General features: G+C 55.3%; 2 protein-coding genes across 7 annotated transcripts; one reads left to right on the top strand and one right to left on the bottom strand.

Moving 5' to 3' along the window:
- Window positions 1-347: 347 nt before the first annotated feature.
- On the top strand, window positions 348-4,475 carry TPRG1L (tumor protein p63 regulated 1 like). 2 transcript variants are annotated; one of them, XM_024125551.3, is made up of 5 exons: window positions 348-653; window positions 755-849; window positions 926-1,102; window positions 1,928-2,081; window positions 3,072-4,475. In XM_024125551.3, exons 1-5 carry the CDS (start codon window positions 441-443, stop codon window positions 3,264-3,266), a joined length of 834 nt encoding a protein of 277 aa, XP_023981319.1. In that variant the 5' UTR covers window positions 348-440; the 3' UTR covers window positions 3,267-4,475. The 2 variants fall into 2 exon arrangements, with proteins under 2 accessions (XP_023981319.1, XP_023981320.1); XM_024125552.3 differs by having other exon boundaries at window positions 349-653; window positions 758-849; window positions 3,072-4,474.
- Window positions 4,476-5,022: 547 nt separating this feature from the next.
- WRAP73 (WD repeat containing, antisense to TP73) lies at window positions 5,023-21,227 on the bottom strand. 5 transcript variants are annotated; one of them, XM_028487946.2, is made up of 12 exons: window positions 21,083-21,227; window positions 17,632-17,784; window positions 17,017-17,133; window positions 10,891-10,963; window positions 9,540-9,643; window positions 8,735-8,866; window positions 8,305-8,439; window positions 8,146-8,223; window positions 6,947-7,052; window positions 6,189-6,314; window positions 5,607-5,798; window positions 5,023-5,311 (listed from the first exon to the last, which is right to left on the bottom strand). In XM_028487946.2, the coding sequence occupies exons 1-12, from the start codon at window positions 21,149-21,151 to the stop codon at window positions 5,034-5,036; spliced, it is 1,563 nt and encodes a 520-aa protein (XP_028343747.1). In that variant the 5' UTR covers window positions 21,152-21,227; the 3' UTR covers window positions 5,023-5,033. The 5 variants fall into 5 exon arrangements, with proteins under 5 accessions (XP_028343747.1, XP_028343748.1, XP_028343746.1 ...); XM_028487947.2 differs by having other exon boundaries at window positions 8,735-8,821; window positions 21,083-21,212; XM_028487949.2 differs by having other exon boundaries at window positions 5,103-5,372; window positions 8,735-8,821; window positions 21,083-21,212.
- Between the last annotated feature and the right edge of the window lie 364 nt (window positions 21,228-21,591).

The following is a 21,591-nucleotide window of genomic DNA, read 5'->3' as shown; positions in this document are numbered from 1 at the left end:
GGGGGTGGGGGGGGCGAGCACCCGATTTACTGGGAGAGGAGCGCTCAGCACCTGACTCCCCTCTCCCCGTGGGCCCTCCGCGTCGCCTTGGCAACCTGCCTGGGCCCCGCCCTTCCCCGACGCGTAAACAGGAAGTGGGCGTGCGCGCGGCGCGCTCTTCCGGCGCATCGAAGGGCGGGAGCGATTGTGAACGGCGGCGGGAAGGACCAATCGCGGAAGACAGCTGGGGACGATCCAATAGCGAGGGCCGGAGGGGGAGGGAGGAGGCGGAGTCTGAGGCGGGGCTGGAGAGGCGGAGCCAATCGCAGCGGGCCTCAGCGCGGAGCGGGCCCGGGGGCGGGGCCGAGGGCCCGGCGTAGGCGGCGGAGGTAGCGGCTGCGGCGGCGGCGGCGGCGGCCGAGTCGGTTCCGGTCCGGGGTCGCTCGGTGGCGGGCGCGGCGATGCTGCAGCTGCGGGACTCGGTGGACTCGGCGGGCACGAGCCCCACGGCGCTGCTGGCGGCTGACGAGGAAGTCGGGCCGGGAGGCAGCGTTGGTGGCGGCTGCGGCGGGGGGCGGCTGGGGACGGACACTCCGCTGCGACAGACGCTGTGGCCGCTCAATGTCCACGACCCCACGCGGCGCGCCCGCGTCAAGGAGTATTTCGTGTTCCGGGTGAGGCTGGGAGCGGGGGCGGGAGAGGGCGTGGGTGAGCGGGGCGGGCGAGCGGGCGTGACCTGTGACTTCCGCCCCCGGCCCGCCCCGCACGCTCCCAGCAGCCCGGCACCATCGAGCAGGCGGTGGAGGAGATCCGCGTGGTGGTCCGGCCCGTGGAGGACGGCGACATCCAGGGGGTGTGGCTGCTGACCGAGTAAGGGGGCGCGCGCTGGGGAGGGGCCCGGGCACCGGTGCGCCCCGGGCGCCTACGTAACCGCTGCCGCCCGCAGGGTCGATCACTGGAACAACGAAAAGGAGCGGCTGGTGCTCATCACCGACCAGGCGCTGCTCATCTGCAAATACGACTTCATCAGCCTTCAGTGCCAGCAGGTGGTCAGGGTAGCCTTAAACGCGGTGGACACCATCTCCTACGGAGAATTCCAGTTTCCCCCGAAATCGCTCAACAAGTAAGTGTGTTGAACAGAGAACCCGGCACCAGGGCCTCCCAGTCAGCCCTTCCGAAACCAGCCTCCAGTGAATGTCTTGCTTCAGCGGCAAAAGAGTGTAGAGACAGGTGACTTGTGCCCAGCAGGGTGCGTTAGAAGGGGTTCTGGCACGAGAGACGGTTATTAGGCTTGTAATAAAATGAACTCAGGGTACGTTAAAATAGGCCCGACGTGGGTATTCTTCAGGTAAGAGCCAAACTCAGCATTTTATTTCCGCGAAGAAAGGATTACATCTATCACGTCAAGCTCTGTGTGGTTAGTTGTTAAAAGAAAAAGGTAGTGGGTCGCTTTGATTTGCAGATATTACTGAAGATTAAATTTGGAAACGTTTAATGGCCAGATTTCAAGAGCTGATCTTCATCTGTTAGGGAGGTTTCTGAAATATGAGAAACCTGGACATCAGTATACTCAGTTGAATTAAACGGTATATTTTAGAGTTTTGATGTAGAGATTTGGGTAGGGAATTCAGGAAGCTAAGGTAAGTTCAGAATTTTGGCCAACAGTAAGATGCTCAGGGAAAAGGATTTAAACTTGCAAAAATATTACTCGTTTAGTTAGCACAACTAAGAGTGCTTTCAGTTTGTCATATTTTAAAGTGCTGAAAGCTGTCGTTATTAGACCCGCCATTCCCGTCCAACCCCACGGGTCCTTCACTGTTGTGAAATGTCATCAGTCTCATCTTTACCGGTGGAACAGCTTTTTAATCTCACACCCGTGACTGAGCAGGTGCTTGGGGGCGCCATGGCCTGCTGTGTGAGGTCTGGTCCCTTTCTTCCCACTTGGTAGGCGAGAAGGTTTTGGGATTCGCATCCAGTGGGACAAGCAGAGCCGCCCGTCCTTCATAAGCAGATGGAACCCCTGGTCCACCAGTGTGCCGTACACCACATTCATAGAGCACCCGATGGCCGGCGTGGACGAGAAGACGGCCTCTCTGTGCCAAGTAAGAACACAGACAGCAACAGCAGCGCTGCCCAGTGGGATGGGAATGTTCCAGGCCTGTGCTGCCCGGTACGGTGGCCACGTGGGGCTGCTGAACACTTGAACAGTGGCTAAACAGAGAAAATAGACTTTTTCCCCCCATAAATTTATTTATTTATTTATTTATTTTTGGCTGTATCGCTGTGCGCAGGCTTTCTCTAGTTGCCGCGAGCCGGGGCTACTCGTTACTGTAGTGCGCGAGCTTCTCTTTGCGGTGGCTTCTCTTGTTGCAGAGCAGGGGCTCTAGGGCGCGCAGGCTTCAGTAGTTGTGGCAATGTGGGCTCAGTAGTTGTGGCGCATGGGCTTACTTGCTCCGCGGCATGTGGGATCTTCCCGGACCAGGGCTCGAACCCGTGTCCCCTGCACTGGCAGGCGGATTCTTAACCACCGCGCCATTGGGGAAGCCCCAAATAAACTTTTGGTTTTTAAAAGTTTGTTAACTTACGCCTAAATAGCCCTGTGTAGTCAGCAGCTGCTGGTCAGCGTAGCTCTGTGATGGGGTCCTCTGTGGCTGCGACCGTCTTGGAGCAGGGCCCAGGAGGGCTTCGGGCTGTGGCAGGTGACCCCCGCCCATGGTAGAGCCGGGCAGTCTGCGTGCTCAGCAGGAGAGGAGGCCTTCGGGTGGTGAGAGCCGGGTCCAGGACTGGCGACGGGCCCCCCCCACTTGCCAGCTGTGCACCCGGGCCTGCTCCCCGCCTGGTGGGTGGTGGGGAGGAGTAGGTGGGTCACTACGGCAAAGCCACGTCGACCGGCAGGGTGAGGCCCGTGAGGACTGGCTGTGGTCAGTCACAGGTGAGCGCAGAGGTGAGGTGTGACGCCTGTAGAGCGACGCGGAGGAGATGAGCCCAAGGGCTTCGGGATGCGTCTGGGCAGGCATCTCTCCAGGGCGGGGACGGGCTGACACAGACGCGTGGGGGATCATCTGATCAAGCTCCGTCTCCTCTCTTTACAGTTGGATGGCTTCAAAGCTCTGTTAATCCAAGCTGTCAAAAAAGCCCAGAAGGAGAGTCCTCTGCCGGGCCAGGCCGGCGGCGTGCTGGTCTTGGAGTGCCCCCTCCTCATCGAGACCTATGTGGGGCTGATGTCCTTCATCAACAACGAGGCTAAGCTGGGCTATTCCATGACCAGAGGCAAAATCGGCTTCTAGACGCCGCACCCGCACCCGTACGCGGGTCTCTTCCCTGGGAGAGCCAGGCCGATGGGACCCTGGGGGCGGCAGGCCTCTGGCCAGCTCCACTGCCGCTGGCAGGGTCCGAGCCCCTTACCTGTAGGGGTCTGGGCACGATTAGCATAGTCAGATGGACCGTATACTTTAGCTGGATACTGGGCATCTGGTCACGTGAGCTCCAGACAAAGCAGAATGAATCTCGCTGTCACCGTCCTGGCCGGTATCTGCTTCCTAGAACCTCAGTTTCCGTGCCCCCCCCGCTGGGGTCCCTGTCTGGCTTCCCGTGGTCCCTCCCACCCCAGCCCTGGAGCATGTTAATAATTAACGTTGCGTGATTCCAGTGCAGTAGCCCTGTCAGCACCGCAGCTACATAGATCGCTACATGCAGGGAGGTCCCTGAGACTCAGTGCCTGTGCTTGTTTACAGTTGGTGTCCAAATCTGTATTTGGAGATTTAATCCACTTTCTTAAAGCTAATTTGAAAGAAGCCAGCAGGCACGAGCTCATCAAGAGACGGTCTGCCTTCTCAGCTCCTGAACAGACGGACACTGGTTTTTGTGGAAATATGTGTTCGGCCTAAAGTCACACTTTTTCTAAAATTAATCTATGTCGTGTTAATAATACTTACGGCATCTTTCTCAGGCCCAAAAAGGTTTACAGAAAATCATCTTAAGACAAGTCATTAGTCTGAGAAAGTCACATCGATAAGTTCTTTGCACACAATTTTGTCAACTCTGTTAAGCTTGTACTGTCACGTTCATATTTAAAAAGGGAATTGCTTAGTTTGCGTGTAAAGAATGCGCTTTGAAAAGGAACCATGTCAGAGTCTCCTGACGCAGCTCAGCCCCAGGCGCCAGCCCGGGGCGCGTCCTCGTTCCCGTCCACGGCCGAGCGGTCCGCCTGGGAGCGTCTGTTGATGGTTTAACTGCTGGCCCTCCGGTTCCTCCTCCCCGTTTCTGACTCTGGCGTAGCTGTGGCCAGCATGGCCGTGATTCGGAGGCGGGGGCCTGTCCCCATCGAAAGGCTGCCTCACAACTCCGCCTGGGTCCTGCCTGAGCCGTTGCTTTCGGTCTTGTAGTAAAGGCACTTGAAATCTGAGTTAAAACATTAAAACAGTGGGTGTCCTTCCTCTCTTAACGGTTATTAAAAGAGGTGCAACAACCAAGAAAGCGTCCTGTTGTTGTTAAATGAGAGACTCTTAGAGCGTGAGCTGTGCGCTGCGCTGGTCTTGAGCCCCTTGCTGCGTGCACCGGGAGGGTTCTGTACCGCTCGCTCCCCTCGTGGCCACCAGGGAGCAGTGTGCACCGTCCAGCCTCTACCTGGGGTGACGCACCCCCGTTCCCCCACCAGCCTTCTCAGCCCTGGCCGCCTTCCCGAGGCACCCGGATGGTTCCAGGTGGACAGCCAGAGTGGACGGTCCCTGCGGGGAGCCAACCTTGACCCAGCCGCCCCAGGACCTGCAGCTCCAGCCTCCCTTGGAGGTAACAACCCCACCCCGGGTGCTCAGGGCTCCCCTCCTGCTCCAGAACAGGCCCCACGGTACCCGCAGGCCGCTCTCCAAAGCGTTCAGTGACAGAATGGAGGCTCCGAGCAGAGCGGGTCTTGTGTGAGGGGGACTGGCCCCTTGGGGCACAGTTACTTTCCCTAAGACAGTGAACCCCAAACTTAAAACTGACCTAGAAAACTTCCCCGTGACCTAAACCTTTGAAGAAAGTAAGCACGAGACATTTTATGAATTAGCAGATGTTTACTTTAAGTAACAAAAATTAGTTTTATACCATACATACTCACAAAATTGCCTTGCTATAGAAAAACAAGCAAAGCATTTCCTCCGGGCCACCCCAGTGGGAGACCCTGCACCAAGACGCTCTGCTCCTTTCCCGCGGCCAACACAAGCCGAGGTCTCCGGCCTTGAGCCACGTGGGCCTGATCGTGCACGGGTCCTACGTGTGGTCAGCCCTCTGCCCGAAGGCTGTGCCGACCCCCTGCTCCGTCTCCAGGAAGCACAGGCAGAAGTGGTCCTTGCTGAGGAGAGCCAGAGAGTCCCCGCTCAGGTGCCAGCACAGGGAGAGCACCTGGAAGTCACCTGGAGGAAGCCAGGAGGTTAGAGCGGGATAGACCAGTGTTCCAGGGTGACCCAGCTGGAGCCCCAGAGTACAGCGGGTGGGAAGGCTCCCCCTGGCCTGGGATGCTAAAAGCCGCGGGCCCAAGGCAAGTGCGCACACCCGGCGGCCCTGGGGTTTATGGGAGGGTGCCTCCCGAGAAGGGCTCTCACCTTCCGCCCGAGGCCGCGTTTGCTCGCGTCCCCGCCCGCGCTCACCTTCCCCGGGTACCTGCACCGACACGCAGCCCGCCGGCGACCACAAGTACACCTTGCTGCCCCCCGTGCAGATGGCCAGCCGGGCCTGCCGCGGGTCCCACTGGAAGCAGCGCACGGCAGACAGCTGCTCCAGCACGGCGAGCAGCCTCAGCTTCTGGATGTCCCAGATCCAGACGGCGGTGGGGACACTGTCTGAGGAAGGAAGACGTGAACAGGCCCGCGGTCACCCCTTGCTCCCCTGCTCGAGCCCCCATGCGGCTCACGCCTGAGGACGGGTGCTGCCTGGGGTCTCAGTGGGGGAGGGCCCTCCCCGAGGCTGCTTGGCACACACGGAGTCCTGTGGGCCTGAGCCCTGCTCCTTCCCAAACAGGGACACAGAGGGAGCGGAGGCCGGGGCCTGAGGTGCAGCGGCTGGGCGGCGGCTGCTCCGATGGGCCCAGTGACCCGAGATGCTTCTGCCGCAGGACAGGAGGAAGCACGTGCGGGGAGACCCGCACCCCGACTCTCCTTTCAAGCCATTCGACTGCCCGGCCCTGAGGGAGCGGTGAGGGGACAGCACACACACGTGGACGCGCCACTGACCACTCCTCGTCGCCAGGAAGCAGCTGTCGGGACTGAAGGCCAGCGCCCCGACGCCGATCCTGGGGTTGGCTCTGTCGGCGGCAGGCTTCAGAGTCTGCAAGGAGACCGGCACCGAGGCAACCTCGTCTGGGCGTCGAGAGAGAGAGAGAGCGCCCTGAGCCTCCCTGCGGGGCGACGGCCTGCGGGCTGCGGTCCTGCCCACCACCCCCCGCAGGCCGAGGAGCAAGAGCAGCGCAGGATCTTACGGAAAACAGGGCTCAGCGGGAACCTGGCCACGGTGCTCAAGGCCTGTCCTCGCGCCCTCCCCTGCGAGGCCGTGTCTCCGGAGCTGCGACGGGCCAGGCGCCACTGCGGGGCCTGGTGGCCGTCCCAGTGGCTCCTCTGACGCCCTAATTACGCCATTTTATGGACGAGTCACGTCCCAGGTCCCCAACACAGTTGCGGCGTCTCCCTGAGCCCTCTGAGGGCCCTGCTCGGCCAAGGAAGTCACTGCTCATTAAAAAGCCGCCCTCAGAGGACCAGCTGTCAAGTTAGGGTTCCCAGGGCTTGTGTTCAGTCAACAGAGCCAGTGGCCAGGCGGCCTGCTGGCTCACAGCTAAGAGAGACGCTGGCTACCAGGCATCACGGGAAAGGAGAGGATTTAAAAAAAAAACAAGGAGCAACTGGAATCTACCTGGACCCAGAGGACTCTTTTTCATAATAAAAGGAAAGGAAGCGGGGGGAAGAGAAAGGCCCCCACCCCGGGCCCAGCTGCTCACATTTGCTCTCCGTGGAGGACAGGGGCCCAGCCGCTGCTCTGGGCGGAGGGAAGGCCAGGCGGCCCAGCACCAGTGGCGGGCTCTTCTCGGCCTCCTTGTACACCACCTGGAAGACAGACGGCCTGGGCAGGACGTGCGGCCGCGGCCCCGCTCACCGCGCCCTCCTGGGCGCTCTCCACGAGGTCTCACCCCCGGGCCAGCACTTCAGTGGGGACAGGTGACAGACGGGCCAGGAGCGAGGCGGCGTGCGCCACCGGAGGCCTGACGGGAAGGGCGAGCGGCCCGACACCTTCAGACCGCACCGGCCGCGGGGTGGGAGGACCCCCAGCGAACCCTGCGAGGCCTGGGGCAGCCCCACCCGGCCCGGCCGCCTTCCAGTCCTGTTCCCGCAGCTCCAGCAGGTCCTCCAGTCCCTGCCGGCGTCAGGACCGCCACCGGCTCGCGGGCTGTACAGCAGCCCCACGGCTGCTTCTCTCCTCGCCGCTCACCCACCTTAGGTTCCTCAGCAGCAGACACCTCACTAGGGGGTCTGTCCCCATCCCTGCTGTCCCCGCCAAGGCGGGGTGTCTGTCCCCATCCCTGCTGTCGCCCCCCCGCCCCGAGGCGGGGTGTCTTTCCGGGTCCCTAAGGTCTCCCAGCACCCAGACCGGCGCCTGCTGAATAAATGGATGCTGGTTCCCACCTCAGGGCCTCTGCACTCCTGTGCCGGTTCCTGCTGCCCGAATTGCTCCTCCCCAAACCCTGCATCGCCTCCTCCCCGTGTCTGCCCCAGGACCCCTTGGCAGGCGGCCTTCCTACCCACCCGGGGAAGACACCAACCCTCCCAGCCCCGGCCCAGACTCCACGGGGCAAGGGTCCGCCTGCTCTTCTCCGACTGGCCCAGAGCACAGTGGGTGGCCCAGCAGATGCTTGGCGCCTGCAGGCAGGGGACCACGTTCACAGCGCAGAGCGGGAGCTTGGTCCCAGAGCGAGCCGCGGGGGTGGGGGCTGGGGAGGGGAAGGACACCACTTTGGACCCCCTGGGAACGTGGCAGGAGAAACAAAGGCCACTGGGCAAGTCTGACGTTTGAAATGTTACGGTTATCAGAAGGTTATGGGGATGTAAGTACCTGTCGCGCCATAAATAACGGAAGGTGAAAAAAGTGTTCGACCCCCCTTCCCCGAAGATTGCTCAAACAGAAACGTGCTTCCAGACTTACTATTTTGGGATTATTAATGGTCGCGGGGTGCCCGAATTCTGTGATCATTTTCCAAGTCACGTGGTTAAGAATCCGCACCTGTGGCCGGGGGATGGAAACCACGTGGTCAGAGCCGCTGGGGCACTGGCCGTGGGCTTCACCCCGAGGACGCCCTCCCACCTTTCCGTCGTAGCTCCCGACTGCCAGGAACTGACTGCTGGGGCTCCAGGCCACGGACTTGATGCCCAGGGACCACTCGTAAGCACAGAACGTAGACAGCAGCCGGCCGTCCAGGGAGTAGAGCAGGATCTTGTACTGCCGAGACATTGAAATTGTTACTGAACCCGGAGCGGGTAAGGCAGCCACTCAGGAGGCAGAGACTCGGGGCGGGGACACTGCCCTCCCCGACGGCGGCGGGAAATGGGGACGTGGGACCATAACTAGAGGAGCGAAGTGATAACACCGCGGGGAAAATGGGAAACGGGTACTAACAGAAGCGCCTCAGCTCAACGTCTGAAAGAGGCAGTTAATGCTCTCGGCGCTCGGAGACCGTGAGAGCAATACTGGCGTCGGCGCTTAGAGCAGAAAGGGTCCCTGGTGGGCTGCCTACCTCCAGGCAGGAGTCCCAGGCGGCCAGCACGCAGCCGTTGGGGGCCCACTCGATCCCGGCCAAGTCCTGCGTGTCCGTGTCAAAGTGCTTGCCGAGGCGGGCGGCGGGGAGGGATGAAATTGAAAATGTTTTCTTCAACAGATACACGAACGTTTATTTTATAACTGATGTGTTAACACATTCAGTATTTAATTTCCTCATCTAGCCACGGACAGAAACATGTACAACCGTGTCCTGCTGTGACGTCCAGCCTGAGCGCTAGGGAGGTTCCAGGCCGGGCACACGTGGCTGCGATGTGGCTCAGGCCTCCCTCCGCCCCGCTCCTGTACCCCCTTCTTGCCTGGCTGAGTCCTGCACCTTTAAGACCAGCCCAGGCAAGACCCTCCCAGGACATCCCTGCCCCGTCGAGGACGCCTCCGTCTGACAGCATCCGGGGTCCCGCCCGGCCCTGTGCGTCTGTGTCCGTGGCCTCCTGCCCCGCGCAGGCACGTGGTCAGTGTTAAACTCCGGCTCACTCTTCCGCCTGATGCAGCCACACGTATGCAAATACCACGGAACCAACAGGAAGGGAGGTGGCACCAACCTGGTGGCCTGTTAACACGGCAAGCACGTGCCGTCTCGCCACGTCCTACGAACGCCTGCCGGTGTGCGCGCCACGTGGTTACAGGCAGCACCCGGCCTTCGGGAACGTGGAATCACATCGCTCCATACCACGCGGAAGATGCCCTGGAGCCTCAGACAACGCACTTCTCCCCTCCCCCCACTCCCCAGGGTCACTCCGCTCCCAGGTGGGGACAAGTCTCACCCGCAGGAGCTGCCAGTCGCTGCAGACCAAGATGCTCACGTAGTCTTTGCAGTCCCGTCTCTCGGCCAGCGCCAGGTAGCGGCCGTCCCTGGTAAAGGTTACTCCTGCCGAGAAGAGTGAAAGGTCCCGGGAGGGAGAAGCAGATTGCAGCAGTGGTTTTCAAGTGAGAATGAGAAAGAGAAAGCAGAGGTCTGCAGAGGGGGACGTGGCACACAGAGCCCGGCGTCCGCGGCAGGGAGTGTGTGTCTACACAGGGCGGGGTCTCCACACCCTTGCTCAGACTTCTGACCCGCAGAGAACCTGCGAGAAATACACAGTGACCTGAGCCCCAAAACATTACTGGGAAGTGCGGCGCCCTACGGAGCGTCGCGTTCTTAGGAAATTAACTGCAGGAAACTCAGCTGGTTCAGAGCAGGCTTGTCATGACATTTCCTATTTTTACTTTTGAATTTAAATTTGGAAGCAGTCGATTCAAGGTAAGAATCTGGCTGCAACCAGACTGTACTTTCTGGGTCCGTATTAGCGAACCGAGCCCGTGGCCACATTTCATACCTCGTGGGTCAAAACAGAGCTGTCACTTCCACCAAGAAGTGTGTGTGTCATCTGGAGAGACACTGATATTCAAACTATAAAAATAAAAAATAAGTGTACAGTGGCACACCATTCACATGTGAGGTTCAAACTGCTGACGGCAAGAGGAAAAATGGAAAAATCTTTCAAATTATGTACCGCTTCCTTCTGTTTCTTAACTGAAAGACCGTCGTGTAACTTCAGGACTCGAGAGCGTGGGGTGCCGCCCGACTGGCTCTCGGTCCAGCTAAACCCACAGGGGTGGGCTCCCCGCCGGCACAGAGGACACGTGCCTCTGGCCCTCCTCGGTGATGTCCAGGTGTGACAGTCGCCATTTCCCCACTCCAGGCCTCACAGAGTTAAGTCAATGGAGGATTCGGTTCAGAATCTGGTGTGTGAGGTGGGGGTGCAAGACTGACATGAACTGGAGGGACCTGAGCACCCGGTCCGGCAGCAGATGTAAAGGGTTTACGTGTAAGTCCTTCTTCTTTGACGTCCTAAAGGACAGTACCCTCCTTAGTCGCCGACATCGCGTAAAGGAGAAGCCCTACACACACAAGTGGGAATGGTCACAGGTGAAGTACTCACTAGGAGGTCTGGGAGGTACTTTTAAAATAATCTGGGGGCGGGGGGGCAGGTATAAAGAGAAAAAACGCTGGCTATGAGCTGACACGCGGCTGAGGCAGCTCTTGCCCGTGTTTGAAATTTTCCAGGGTAAGGAGGTCCCCAAGCCCCAAGCTACGACAGAGGAATGGCTTCTGAGTGCCTCTGAGCGACTCACCCTGCTGACAAGCCTTAGGGTATTTGATGTAGGACACGGACTTCGTGCACAAGGACCAGACAGTTATCCGCAGCTGCCAGGGGCAAAGGGAGGGAAAAGAGAGAGGAAACAGCATATACGTAGCATCTCTGGAGAGACCATTCCAAGTCTTAAGCCGGATCGTCAGCACCCCAGCAAGAGATTCCCCGCAGAAGCACCCGCATCAGCAGTCCTGTGGCGTTTTCTGTCTGAAGAAGTGGGTCAAACTCACGTTTTACGACTGTTAAATTTAAATTTTTGGGGGGGCCGCGCCAGGCGGCTTGTGGGATCTTAGTTCCCTGACCAGGGATGGAGCCCGGGCCACGGCAGTGAGAGCGCCGAGTCCTAACCACCACTGGACTGCCCGGGAATTCCCTCGTTTGTTAAATTCAATGCTCCTGGTGCTTGGTTTTCATTTTGTGACAATATTATCTGAGTGACACAAAGTTAAATACAAGTGCGTTTTAGTTCAAAGTACAGTCATCCCTCCTTTTCGGTCTAATCGGTAACTTTTATCACAGGCACATCTGCCTAGGAAACAGCGGCACATAGAGGGTTCAGTACTGCAGGGGGTTTCAGGTATCCATGGGGTCCTGGAAGGCATCCCCTGCGGATAAGGGTGGGGGGATGCTACAGTCACAGTTTTCACGTAATAATAACCCTAAACACGCTACTCAGAGAAACACGTTTGGGGGGGAAGCCACCCAGAGCGCTCCTCAGCCTCCTGAAGCAGATGAAGGGGCGAGCGGCTCTGCCTCACCGGGCGGCCCCAGGCCGGCAGGGACGCGAAGTGGCCCGACTCCCCGCACGGAGGCCTCTGCGGAGGATTTCTGGGGGACCCACCGCGGGCACGTCGCGCAGGTAGCGACAGCTACCCGGGCTGTTGCAAAACGGCCGGAAGCAGACATGTCGGGGAGGGACCGGCGAGTGCGCCAGGGATGGACGCCTGGGCTCGGGCAGTTGCGCTCGGGGGCGGGGGCGGGGAGGGGGGAGAACCCAGAGCCTCTGCACTGTCACCCCGGCCCTGTGAGCAGGCGAGGGCCCCCCGCACCCAGGCACGGGGAGGGCTGCCGGAGCCGCCCCAGACCCCCTCAAGCTTCAACGTGAACAATCACCCTTGACCGGAGTTTCCAAACGTTTGTTTCGGAAAAGCACGTCCACACCCTTCCCATGGGCCGTCAGGGAGGGTAACTGGGCGCCCTGCCACCTCCAGCTCCTGCAGCCCCCAGGCCGGTGGACACGGACGAAGCTGTGTTTACCAGGCGTGGTTGTGAGGTAAGGAACACGGGCTGGAAGACTGCTTTCATCAAATAAGCATAGCTTTAAAAACTGTAGGACTTCACATGAAGTAAAACGCAGGGCCCCGCGTTTCTGTACCAGTGTGATTCCTGCAAGCTAGGCCCTTTTCCTTCTTTAGCTTAGGAGGTTTAAAAAATGAATTAACTGCATTTTCTCCACATAGTCTCTTAGGAAAGAAAAGAATCTGACGTCCTGAACTGCCTCTGTGAAAAGCTCACGCGGCATTTAGGGGAGACAAGGGATGCAGACAAGCTGCAGGGTTGGCGGCACTTCTGGGCTGTACTCAAAGTAAAGCGCTTGTCCGCCTAAGGAAAAGGTACCAGGGTGTGCAGACGAGGCACGGCCCAGGAGCGAGGCTCACCCTGACGACAGGCTTGTTCCCTGTAAAACCTCGGGCTCTCGGAGGCCAAGGAGGGTGGAAAGGCACACCCTTCCCAGCCCAGCAGGTCTGGGTGTTAAATCCACCTGGACACGCACAGCCGGCGCCATCTGGCCTGGAACACCTGTACTCCAGGTGAGCGAGGGAGAGGAGGGAAGGCCCAGGGGGCTCCTGACTGGGAGCCCCCCATCCCTTGCCCCATCCACACTTCTCTGTTAAAGGCAGAAAAGACACAAAGCACTTAAGCCTGATTTTTACCCGCCATCCCCCATCAAAAACCGTTAAAAGAGACCCAACTGTGTGTAACCTTAACAAATGCAGTGAGAAAGAAAGAGGCAGATAAACACCCGCCTCCCCTCCGTAAGCTCGAGGAAGGTGGCAGCACCGCAGGAGGACAGGTCGGAGGTGGCCGAAGGGCAGGCTCCCGGAGGGCCGCGGACCAGGCCCACTTCTGTGCCCACCCACACACCCTGCGGCGGGAAAGCAGAGGCCAGGGGGCCTTGACCTGGGATTTCAGGTCTGGTCCCACGGCATCACTGTCACCACCAAGGGTCCTTCCAAGGTGTCGGCCCTTCAGCAGGACCCCGCCCCCCGGGCTGGGCTGTGCTTCCAGGCGTTGCCACATTTAAGGGTGAACTGAAACGCTAATCTCGCCAGAGAACAATCACTTTTGAGAAAGAGTTCCTTAGCTCATCTCCTTTTCCACAACACTTTCTAGTTGTCTTGACGTAAAAAATAAGTACATTTTTATTACTTGATCACTGCTGCCGGTGACCTGGAAAATTCCAGTACTTAAGCAAAAATACTTAAAATGACCTTTTCCAACTCAGAGATTGTTTGGAAAATTAACTCAAGAAACACAGCAAACTGACAGCAGCTCACCGAGTTCTTTATCAGTATGGATGTGCGTGGCTTCCCTCTCTTGTTAGAAGTGGGAATGCATTCAGAGGTCAGATTCCTCCAGGTTTACACATGTACACCTGTGTGAACACCCTTGGCTCTTCCCCTGGACTGAAGCAGAGTCAAGAGCTGATACAACAAAATTTAAACTTTGGAATAAATTTTATAAAATATGTACAAGATCTATACAATGAAAATATTGCTTAGAAAAGAATTTTAAAGACTTAAAAAAATGAAAAGTATCCTATGTTCATGGATCCAAAGACTCAGTATTGTTAAGATGGCAATTTATCCCCAAATTGGTCTACAGAGTCAATGCGATCTCAATTTTAAAATCCTGGAACAATTTTTTTTTTTTTTTTTTTTTTTTAGAAATTGACTAATTTATTCCAAAATTGATACGGAAATACTAAAGACCCAGAATGGCCAAAACGACTCTGAAAAAGGACAAAACTGGAAAACACACTGATTTGGGTTTCCAGACGTACTATTAAGGTTTAGTGATCCGGAGCGTGTGGTATTGGCACAAAGACAGACTAAGAGATCAATGGAACAAGACAGAGTCCAGAAACAGACCCACATACCTACAGGCAACTGATTTCTGACAAAGGTGCAAAGTGGGGAAAGGACAGAAATTCAAGACAAATCACCCATCTAAACTTAGGAGCTAACATCATAAAACTTCTAAAAGAAAGCAGAAGAAACTCTGTGATCTTGGGTTGGGCAGGGATCTCTTTAGACACAAAGTGCACAAATGATAAAAGAAAAAATTGACCCATTAGACCCTGTCAAAATGAAAGACTGCTCTTTAAAAGAAACTGTTAACAAAATGAAAAAGCAAGCCAGAGACCAGGAGAGAATATTTACTAAACATGTATCTGACAAAGAACCTGTAACCACAACCTTACAGCTCTCAACAAAAGGACAAACGGCCTAATAAAGAAACGGACAGACGATATGAACAGACAGGAGTTATAGGATGACGGGCACACAAAAGACGCGTAACATCATTAGTCATATGGAAATCACCAAGAAAACCCACAATGAGACACCAGCACACATCAGACCGCCCAACAGAAGAGGCTGTGATGAGCAGCGTTAGTGAGACTATGGAACAACCTGCTGCGCTGTTGGGGGGAAGGCTAAACGGCACGGCTACTGCAGAAAAGAGTCCGCGGTTTCTTAAGCTGTAAACATACACCTCCCGGCACCCCCCACTCCAGGTTTTTACCCGAGAGAAAGAAAAACCCGTGTCCGCAGACAGCCCGTGTGAGGATATTCACGACGGCTCCATCGGCCAGTGGGTGATACACACACGGGGTGGGGGGTCCACACGGGGACACCGCTCAGCTCCGAGAAACCGGAGCTGATGCCCACAGACGCGGACGAATTTCAAGAAGAGCGTGAGGCCGAGTGATGGAAGCCAAACACAAAACTCTGCAAGCCACGTGGCCCCTCACGTGGAACCTGAACCGGAAACCAGGAGCGACAGGAAGCAGGCCCGGGGCGGGCAGCAGAGGATGACTGGAGGGCAGGAGGTGCCCACGGGGTGGTGTCAGCGTGCTCCGTCCCCACTGGGGCGGCAGCTAGCGTCCCAGCTCACGGCCCACACGCTTAGAGCGGGTGAATGTTGCTGTTCACAATAGAGACAGAAGAAGAAGTTTTCTGGTCTGGGTTTATTTTTTTAAGCCAACTACAGGCTATTTACAACATACATACTACAATTTCAGGATACGGAAAAGCTGAAAGTAAAAGGATGAAAAAGATATACCCTGAAACCCCTAACCAAGGAAGATGGCATTTGATGCCAACATCTGACAAAACACACTGCAGAAGAGAAAAACTACGAGACATGAACAACAGTTTATTATAATAAGAGGCTCAATTCACCATGAAACTTGTAACAGTTCTAGTAACAGAGCCTCAAAAACACATGAGAAAACCTGGCAGAGCAGAGGCAGCGAGGAGGGCCCAGCCCTGTTACATGTTAACATCCTGTAACACAGGAGTGAAACGGGCCGACGATGGCACAGAATGGAAAACCGGAACCGATCGTGTCGGTGTAAAGAAATTCAGTTCTCGACACAGGTGGTAAAGACAGACTTCTTAACAAATCCTGTGGGGAACAGATAAAAACGGATTCACTCCTGACACCACCATTATAAACTCCACGTGAACCTGAAACACATATTTAAATTAAGGGTGTGCGTGGGTGTGTATAAAATAAGACGTCACCAATACTTAGAGAAACGAAAATGCAAACCACAGTGCAGTACCACTGCAGTTCTACTGGACTGGCATCCATTTAACATCCTGATCAAACCGCATCTCCTACAACCAGGCAACCTCCCTTCCCCAAATGTCTGAGAGAGAACGCCTGGATACGGGCCGGGGCAGACGCCCACAGTCCATTCCCTGCAGCACGGACCGCAACAGCTCCAATGCCCAGCACCAGCAGGGTGGCTGCATAAACCGTGGCATGACTTTCCCTACAATGACTGAAAGAAGCAGTCAAACCCTCAACATGGATGAATCTCAAAAATGGTAACGAGAAGGAAGAAAGAACCACAACAGAACAGAACCACAACAGAACAGAGAGTATGAATTCATTTAAGCAAACTTTAGACAAATGCACAGCAGTGTAGGTGTCTGCGCACACACGTGCACACACAGATAAGACCTTAAGGTAAGTAAGGACATGCTTCACGCAAAATGCAGAGCGAGGGGCCCCGCGGGCGGAGGTGGGGCCCACAGACACCCTGCAGTCCTGAGCGCTCTGTTCTCAGGCCTCACGGCAGCGCACAGGCTGCCTGTCAGTGAACCTTGTCCAAAGAGCACCGTTTCTCTTTCACACTGACAGGTGCCCGTCTGGGGGCTGGATTTGGGCCCGAAGAACTATAAGCATGAAGCCTTTTAGATGAGGCTGTATGAACAGCTCAGGTTCTCTCCAACAGCCCTGTAAAATGTCAACATGTGTAACACGAAAAACCAGGCTCCCTTCACTCGCCGTCTCCCTCCCCAATGGCCTAAAGTGGCAGACGTCAAATTCAATATAATGACAAGACGTGCTCACACCACCCCAGCCGCCCCTGATCCCCTAATGTGACACTGACGAGAGAGAGTTCACACCACCCGAGCTACCTCTGATTTACTGTCAGATTTCAAATGTTCTTCGCGCTCAGAGCTCCTGCCCAGGGCCCCAGGTCCCAACTAAGCCCAAGGCGTGAAGAGAAAATGAATGAAGAGGTTAGAAACACACAGATTGGACGTCTTGAGGGAAAGATGTACATTTGTTCATACTGAAGTTCATTTTCAATTGCTGAATCAAAGAACCTGTTTAAATCCTTAAAAATATAATTTAAGCTGCTCTTTTAGAAAAATCTTTTCATTAAAACTGGGCAAAAGATATAACAACACTCATGGGCTTACAATGCTCTGACCACTTACGACGTATACCCGTCCCCCCAGACCACCCACTCGAACGCTCCCAGGCGATCCAGGAGGAGGGGCATTCGGGGTGTCCCACTCACGTGGAATTCCGTCGTGTTGAGGATGTGGCGCCCGTCGGGGCTCCAGCAGGAAGCCACCAGCCCTGCCGAGCCCTCGTCTATCTTGCAGTGCCACTCTGGCTGCTCCAAAGACCACACCTTCAGTCAGAAGAGAGAGACGAGTCAGTGCGCTACGTAGGCTTGAAGACAAGCGGCCAAGAGCTGTGTGGAGGCAAACACGGGCGAGCCCTCGGAATCTTCCAGCATGAAGGGCTGGGCCTGGGTTGCACCACAGAGGTAAGCCACGCTTCTCGGTGACAGCGTGCTGTCGTGCTTCGAAGGGTGCTCCCCTCTGCTGTCCCTGAGACCTCACTTAGTTAGCTTTGGGGTCTACGGCAAAACACATCTCAGCGCTCCCACACAGGACGGGCGAGTTGCTGGGCTGCCCTCTGAACATTGCCTGTTACTGAATTAACTTGGTTACAGATCAAGGACACTTAAGTGTCTTCTTGTCTTAAAAGTACTTAAGCTATGAGCGAACTATTAACGGCCTGTGAGCTGTGCTGCCTCTTCTTCCAGGCCGGCGGGGCACAGGACAAGGCCCTTCGCGGGGGCTACGCTCCGGTACGGGGGGCGTCCGAGCCTCGGGCCACAAACCTGCACCAGCCCCCGCTTGTAGAGGGCACACAGGATGAAGAGCGAGTCGGCCGACCACTCGATGTGCTGGATCTGGTCCAGGCAGGTGTACAGCTGGCGGATCTGGAGGGTGTTGGCATCCCGGACCACTAACCGGTACTGGACGCAGGAAGCCTGGAAAGGGAGGAGAGAGGCAGGCGGCGTGGGCTCTGGAGAAGGGTGCTCTCGGCGCGGCGGCGCAGCCCTCCAGCCAGGGGCTGCCTCCCTCTCTCCCTCCACACACGCTTTCTGCCTAGATGGCCTCGTGCTCATCACGTGGACAGCCCGTTCTCAACAAAGATGAGTTAATGGAAGATAAAAACGGAAATGTACAAACCAGGTGCCCAAACTGTTAAATCCCCAGAGAAAGTATTGTTTTAAAACTCTCTACTGGAGTCATTTTCTACTTTCTTCACTGTATGACTAACACTGAAGCAGGAAACAGCACTGGGGAAAGGCTCATCTGTAAACAACCAAATCCTCTCTGCTTTTATCACCTACAGACAATCTGTAAGGAGTGAGCAGGGAGGTTCAGGGCTGCTGGTGAGAACGACCCCAGAAAGGCAGTTCCCTTATGTTCAATGCCTGACTTGGAGCCTAAGCAACAGAAAGTCAATATGCAGGTTTGAAATTCTGCAAGTGTAAGGGCGCTTCATAAATGCTCATTTACCTGTGATGAGAGAAGAGAAAAGACATATTGGCCTCTGCCCCCAGGTCCTGACACAGGGCTCCTGAATGAAACCCTTGCAACTTCCCGGGTGACCGGAGCGTCTTTTGTTCTAGAGCGGCAACTCTGGGTGGGCTCCTGGATGGGGCTGTCACCCAGAAGACCAAGCCAAGATTAGAAGCTTGGAATTTCAGCCCCACCCCCCCTTTCTCTTCAGCGAAAAGGGCTAAAAATGGAGTTAATGATGGCTCAGGCCCATGTGATGAAGGCCCCGTAAAATCCCAATAATACGGGGTTCAGAGCTTCCGGGGGGTTAGCACAACCAGACACGAGGGTGATGCACCCCAAATTCACAGGGACAGACGCTCCTGCACTCAGGGGCCCCCGGACCTCGCCCTGTGTATCTCTTCATCTGGCTGCTCATCTGTGTCCTTTACCATATCCTTTAATAAACTGGTAAACGTGTTTCTCTGAGCGCTGTGAGGCACTCTAGCAAATTAATGGAACCCAAAGAGGACATCATGGAACCTCTGACCTATAGCCAGTTGGTCAGAAGCACAGGCGACAACCTGGACTTGCACTTGGCGTCTGAAGGGGGAGGAAGCAGTCTTGTGGGACTGAGCCCCTAACCTGTGGGACCTGGAGCTCTCTCCAGGTAGACAGTGTCAGAATTGAGTCAAACTGTAGGACACCCAGCTGGTGTGGTGGACAACTGATTGGTGTGGGGAAAAAAACCCACACAGTTGGTGACCAGATGTGTCAGAAGTGTTGAATGTGGCAGTCGTGTGGGACTCATAGGAGGAAAGGCTAGGGGGTTTTCTTACACACCCACATTAACTTATTCCTAACCCTGACTCTGAAAAGTTTAAGTGTTAATACAGTTTTCTTAAAGATACAGTTACTTTATGTCCATATTTGTTAATAATATCCAAATCCAAGCAAATAATTTCTATGATTGAGTAAACGTATCTGCTAATAGGAGAGTACCTCACAGTTAAAAAATCAAGAACTGACTTTTAAATGTTAATTGCTTCATTTCTGTATTTATCAAGGTCAAACTGGATTATTGGATTTTTGTTTTATAAACTCCCATTTAAAAAAAGCCATAAGAGGGACTTCCCTGGTGGCGCAGTGGTTAAAAATCCACCTGCCAATGCAGGGGACACGGGTTCGAGCCCTGGTCTGGGAAGATCCCACATGCCACAGAGCAACTAAGCCCGTGCGCCACAACTACTGAGCCTGCGCTCTAGAGACCGCGAGCCACAGCTACTGAAGCCCACGTGCCACAACTACTGAAGCCCGCACGCCTAGAGCCCGTGCACCGCAACGAAGAGTAGCCCCCGCTGGCTGCAACTAGAGAAAAGCCTGCACGCAGCAACAAAGACCCAACACAGCCAAAAAAAAAAAAAAAAAAAAAACCACCACATGTTCTACATGGGAAAAGGAGAGTTGGGGAGGGACTGCAGATTAGAAATACTATGTGTCCCGTGCCTATTTTTTCATATTGTAGCTTTGAAAGCTGTGATCGGTTACAATAAACTCCTTACAAAATGGAATGTCTGTAGCAACACTTGGGAAAACCGTATCAAATCTGTTGCAAGCTATTAAAAATGGCAACATGGCCCTGCTTTTCCCAGCACCTAGGACAGAGCTTTGAAGAACATGGTTCCAGTGACAGTACTACCTAGGGCTCACGATATTTAAATCAGAAATACCTGATTATTTTGGTGTAAAAACCAAAAAAGTACCAAAATTAAACGAGGAAATATAATCTCTCTCTTTATGATTCACTAGAATTTTCATAAATGACCAAAGGCGGGGGGAAACCCCTAACGTATGCGGGAGTATTTTGAATATACCAAGGTTTTTGGGGTGCCATTTAAGCTAAAGACATTTTGTATTTTGGAGCTGAATGCCATATTATGTGATTTAGAATAAAATCTCCACAAAGAAGGCAAACATGTACATCCATCCTCAAAGAACTAGATAACGATGAAAGGAATGTTAACAAAGCTCGAACTGAAAAACGAATCAGGAAGCATCAGTTACTAATTAGTGAAACTAAGTACACTTTTTATAAAGCATAATGTCTTTCCAATGCCAATTATCCCTCACCCACCACATGCCCTCACCCTAAGATTCTGAGGATATACACGGGTCACGCTGGTATATTTCTAAACTTAACTTTCTTCAAAACTTAACTTTCATGTACAAGACAGCTCAGTGATGTCAGAAGCATTGTGCCACCCATGGAATCAGCAGCTCAAATCTCAGGAGTGCGGACAACTCTCTTTATCTGGGCATAGAATGCTACTTATCTAAATCATTCATCTGGCATGTGGTAGAGACGGGTGAAGAGGGCTGGGAAAGGCGACAACAAGCAGCTGCACCACTGCACCAGTTTACAGCCAACAGGACTATATACCTGCCTTTTGTGACAAACTAATAACAACGATCCGATTATCTCCTGTGTCCTCAAACCTGTGAAGGCAGCATTGCTTTTACCTGCTTTTAACAGATGGAAACCCAGATGCAGGCAGCAGGCGGCTTCCTGGGTTCCCAGCCTGCAGCATCTTCACAGGTCCCCTTCCCAGGGTCACCTGTCTGCAGCGCCTGCCCGGGGTCCACACCTGCAGACCCTCGAGCTCCCTCCATCCGGGCCCAGCGGCCGCCCCGCTCTCCGCTCCCCGGGTCCCCGCCTCCCAGTGAGGACAGGCGCCTCCCCGCGGAGGGCCCACCCTCGGCCCAGGCCCCGCGGCCGCTCACCAGGTACTTGCCGTCCGGGGAGAACTTGCAGAGCAGGCTGGAGAGCTTGAACACCTCGGAGAAGTTCATGGCGGCCGCTGCACCCCACGCCCGCGAAACCCAGCCCGCCTGGCCCACCGCAACCGCCCCTCCGCGGCCGGAAGTGACGGAGGCGAGCGCCGCAGCCAGTCAGGGCTCCGGGCGGGCGCGCGGCATTGTGGGGCTTGTAGTTCGCCACCCGGCGTCCCGCGCGCCGCCGCGCCTTAAAGGAGACGCGGCGTTTCGTCCCACCCGGGATTTCCGCCGGTGCTCGGGTGTGGGGAGGTCCCCTCCAGCTAGGGTTGCCAGATAAAATGCAGAAAGTGCACTTAAACTGAATTTCATATAAACAACGAATCATTTTCTAGGATAAATATGTTCCCAAATACTACATGGCACGTATTTATGCCAAAAAATTACCCCCTTATCTGAAATTCAAATTTAACTGGAGTCCTGTGTGTCTGTATATTTATGTTCATGTATTTATATTT

This window comes from Physeter macrocephalus, chromosome 3, assembly GCF_002837175.3.
Source record: "Physeter macrocephalus isolate SW-GA chromosome 3, ASM283717v5, whole genome shotgun sequence".
Taxonomy (NCBI): domain Eukaryota; kingdom Metazoa; phylum Chordata; class Mammalia; order Artiodactyla; family Physeteridae; genus Physeter; species Physeter macrocephalus.
Note: the sequence above shows the minus strand (reverse complement) of the source record. Positions and strands in the feature narration are given on the sequence as shown.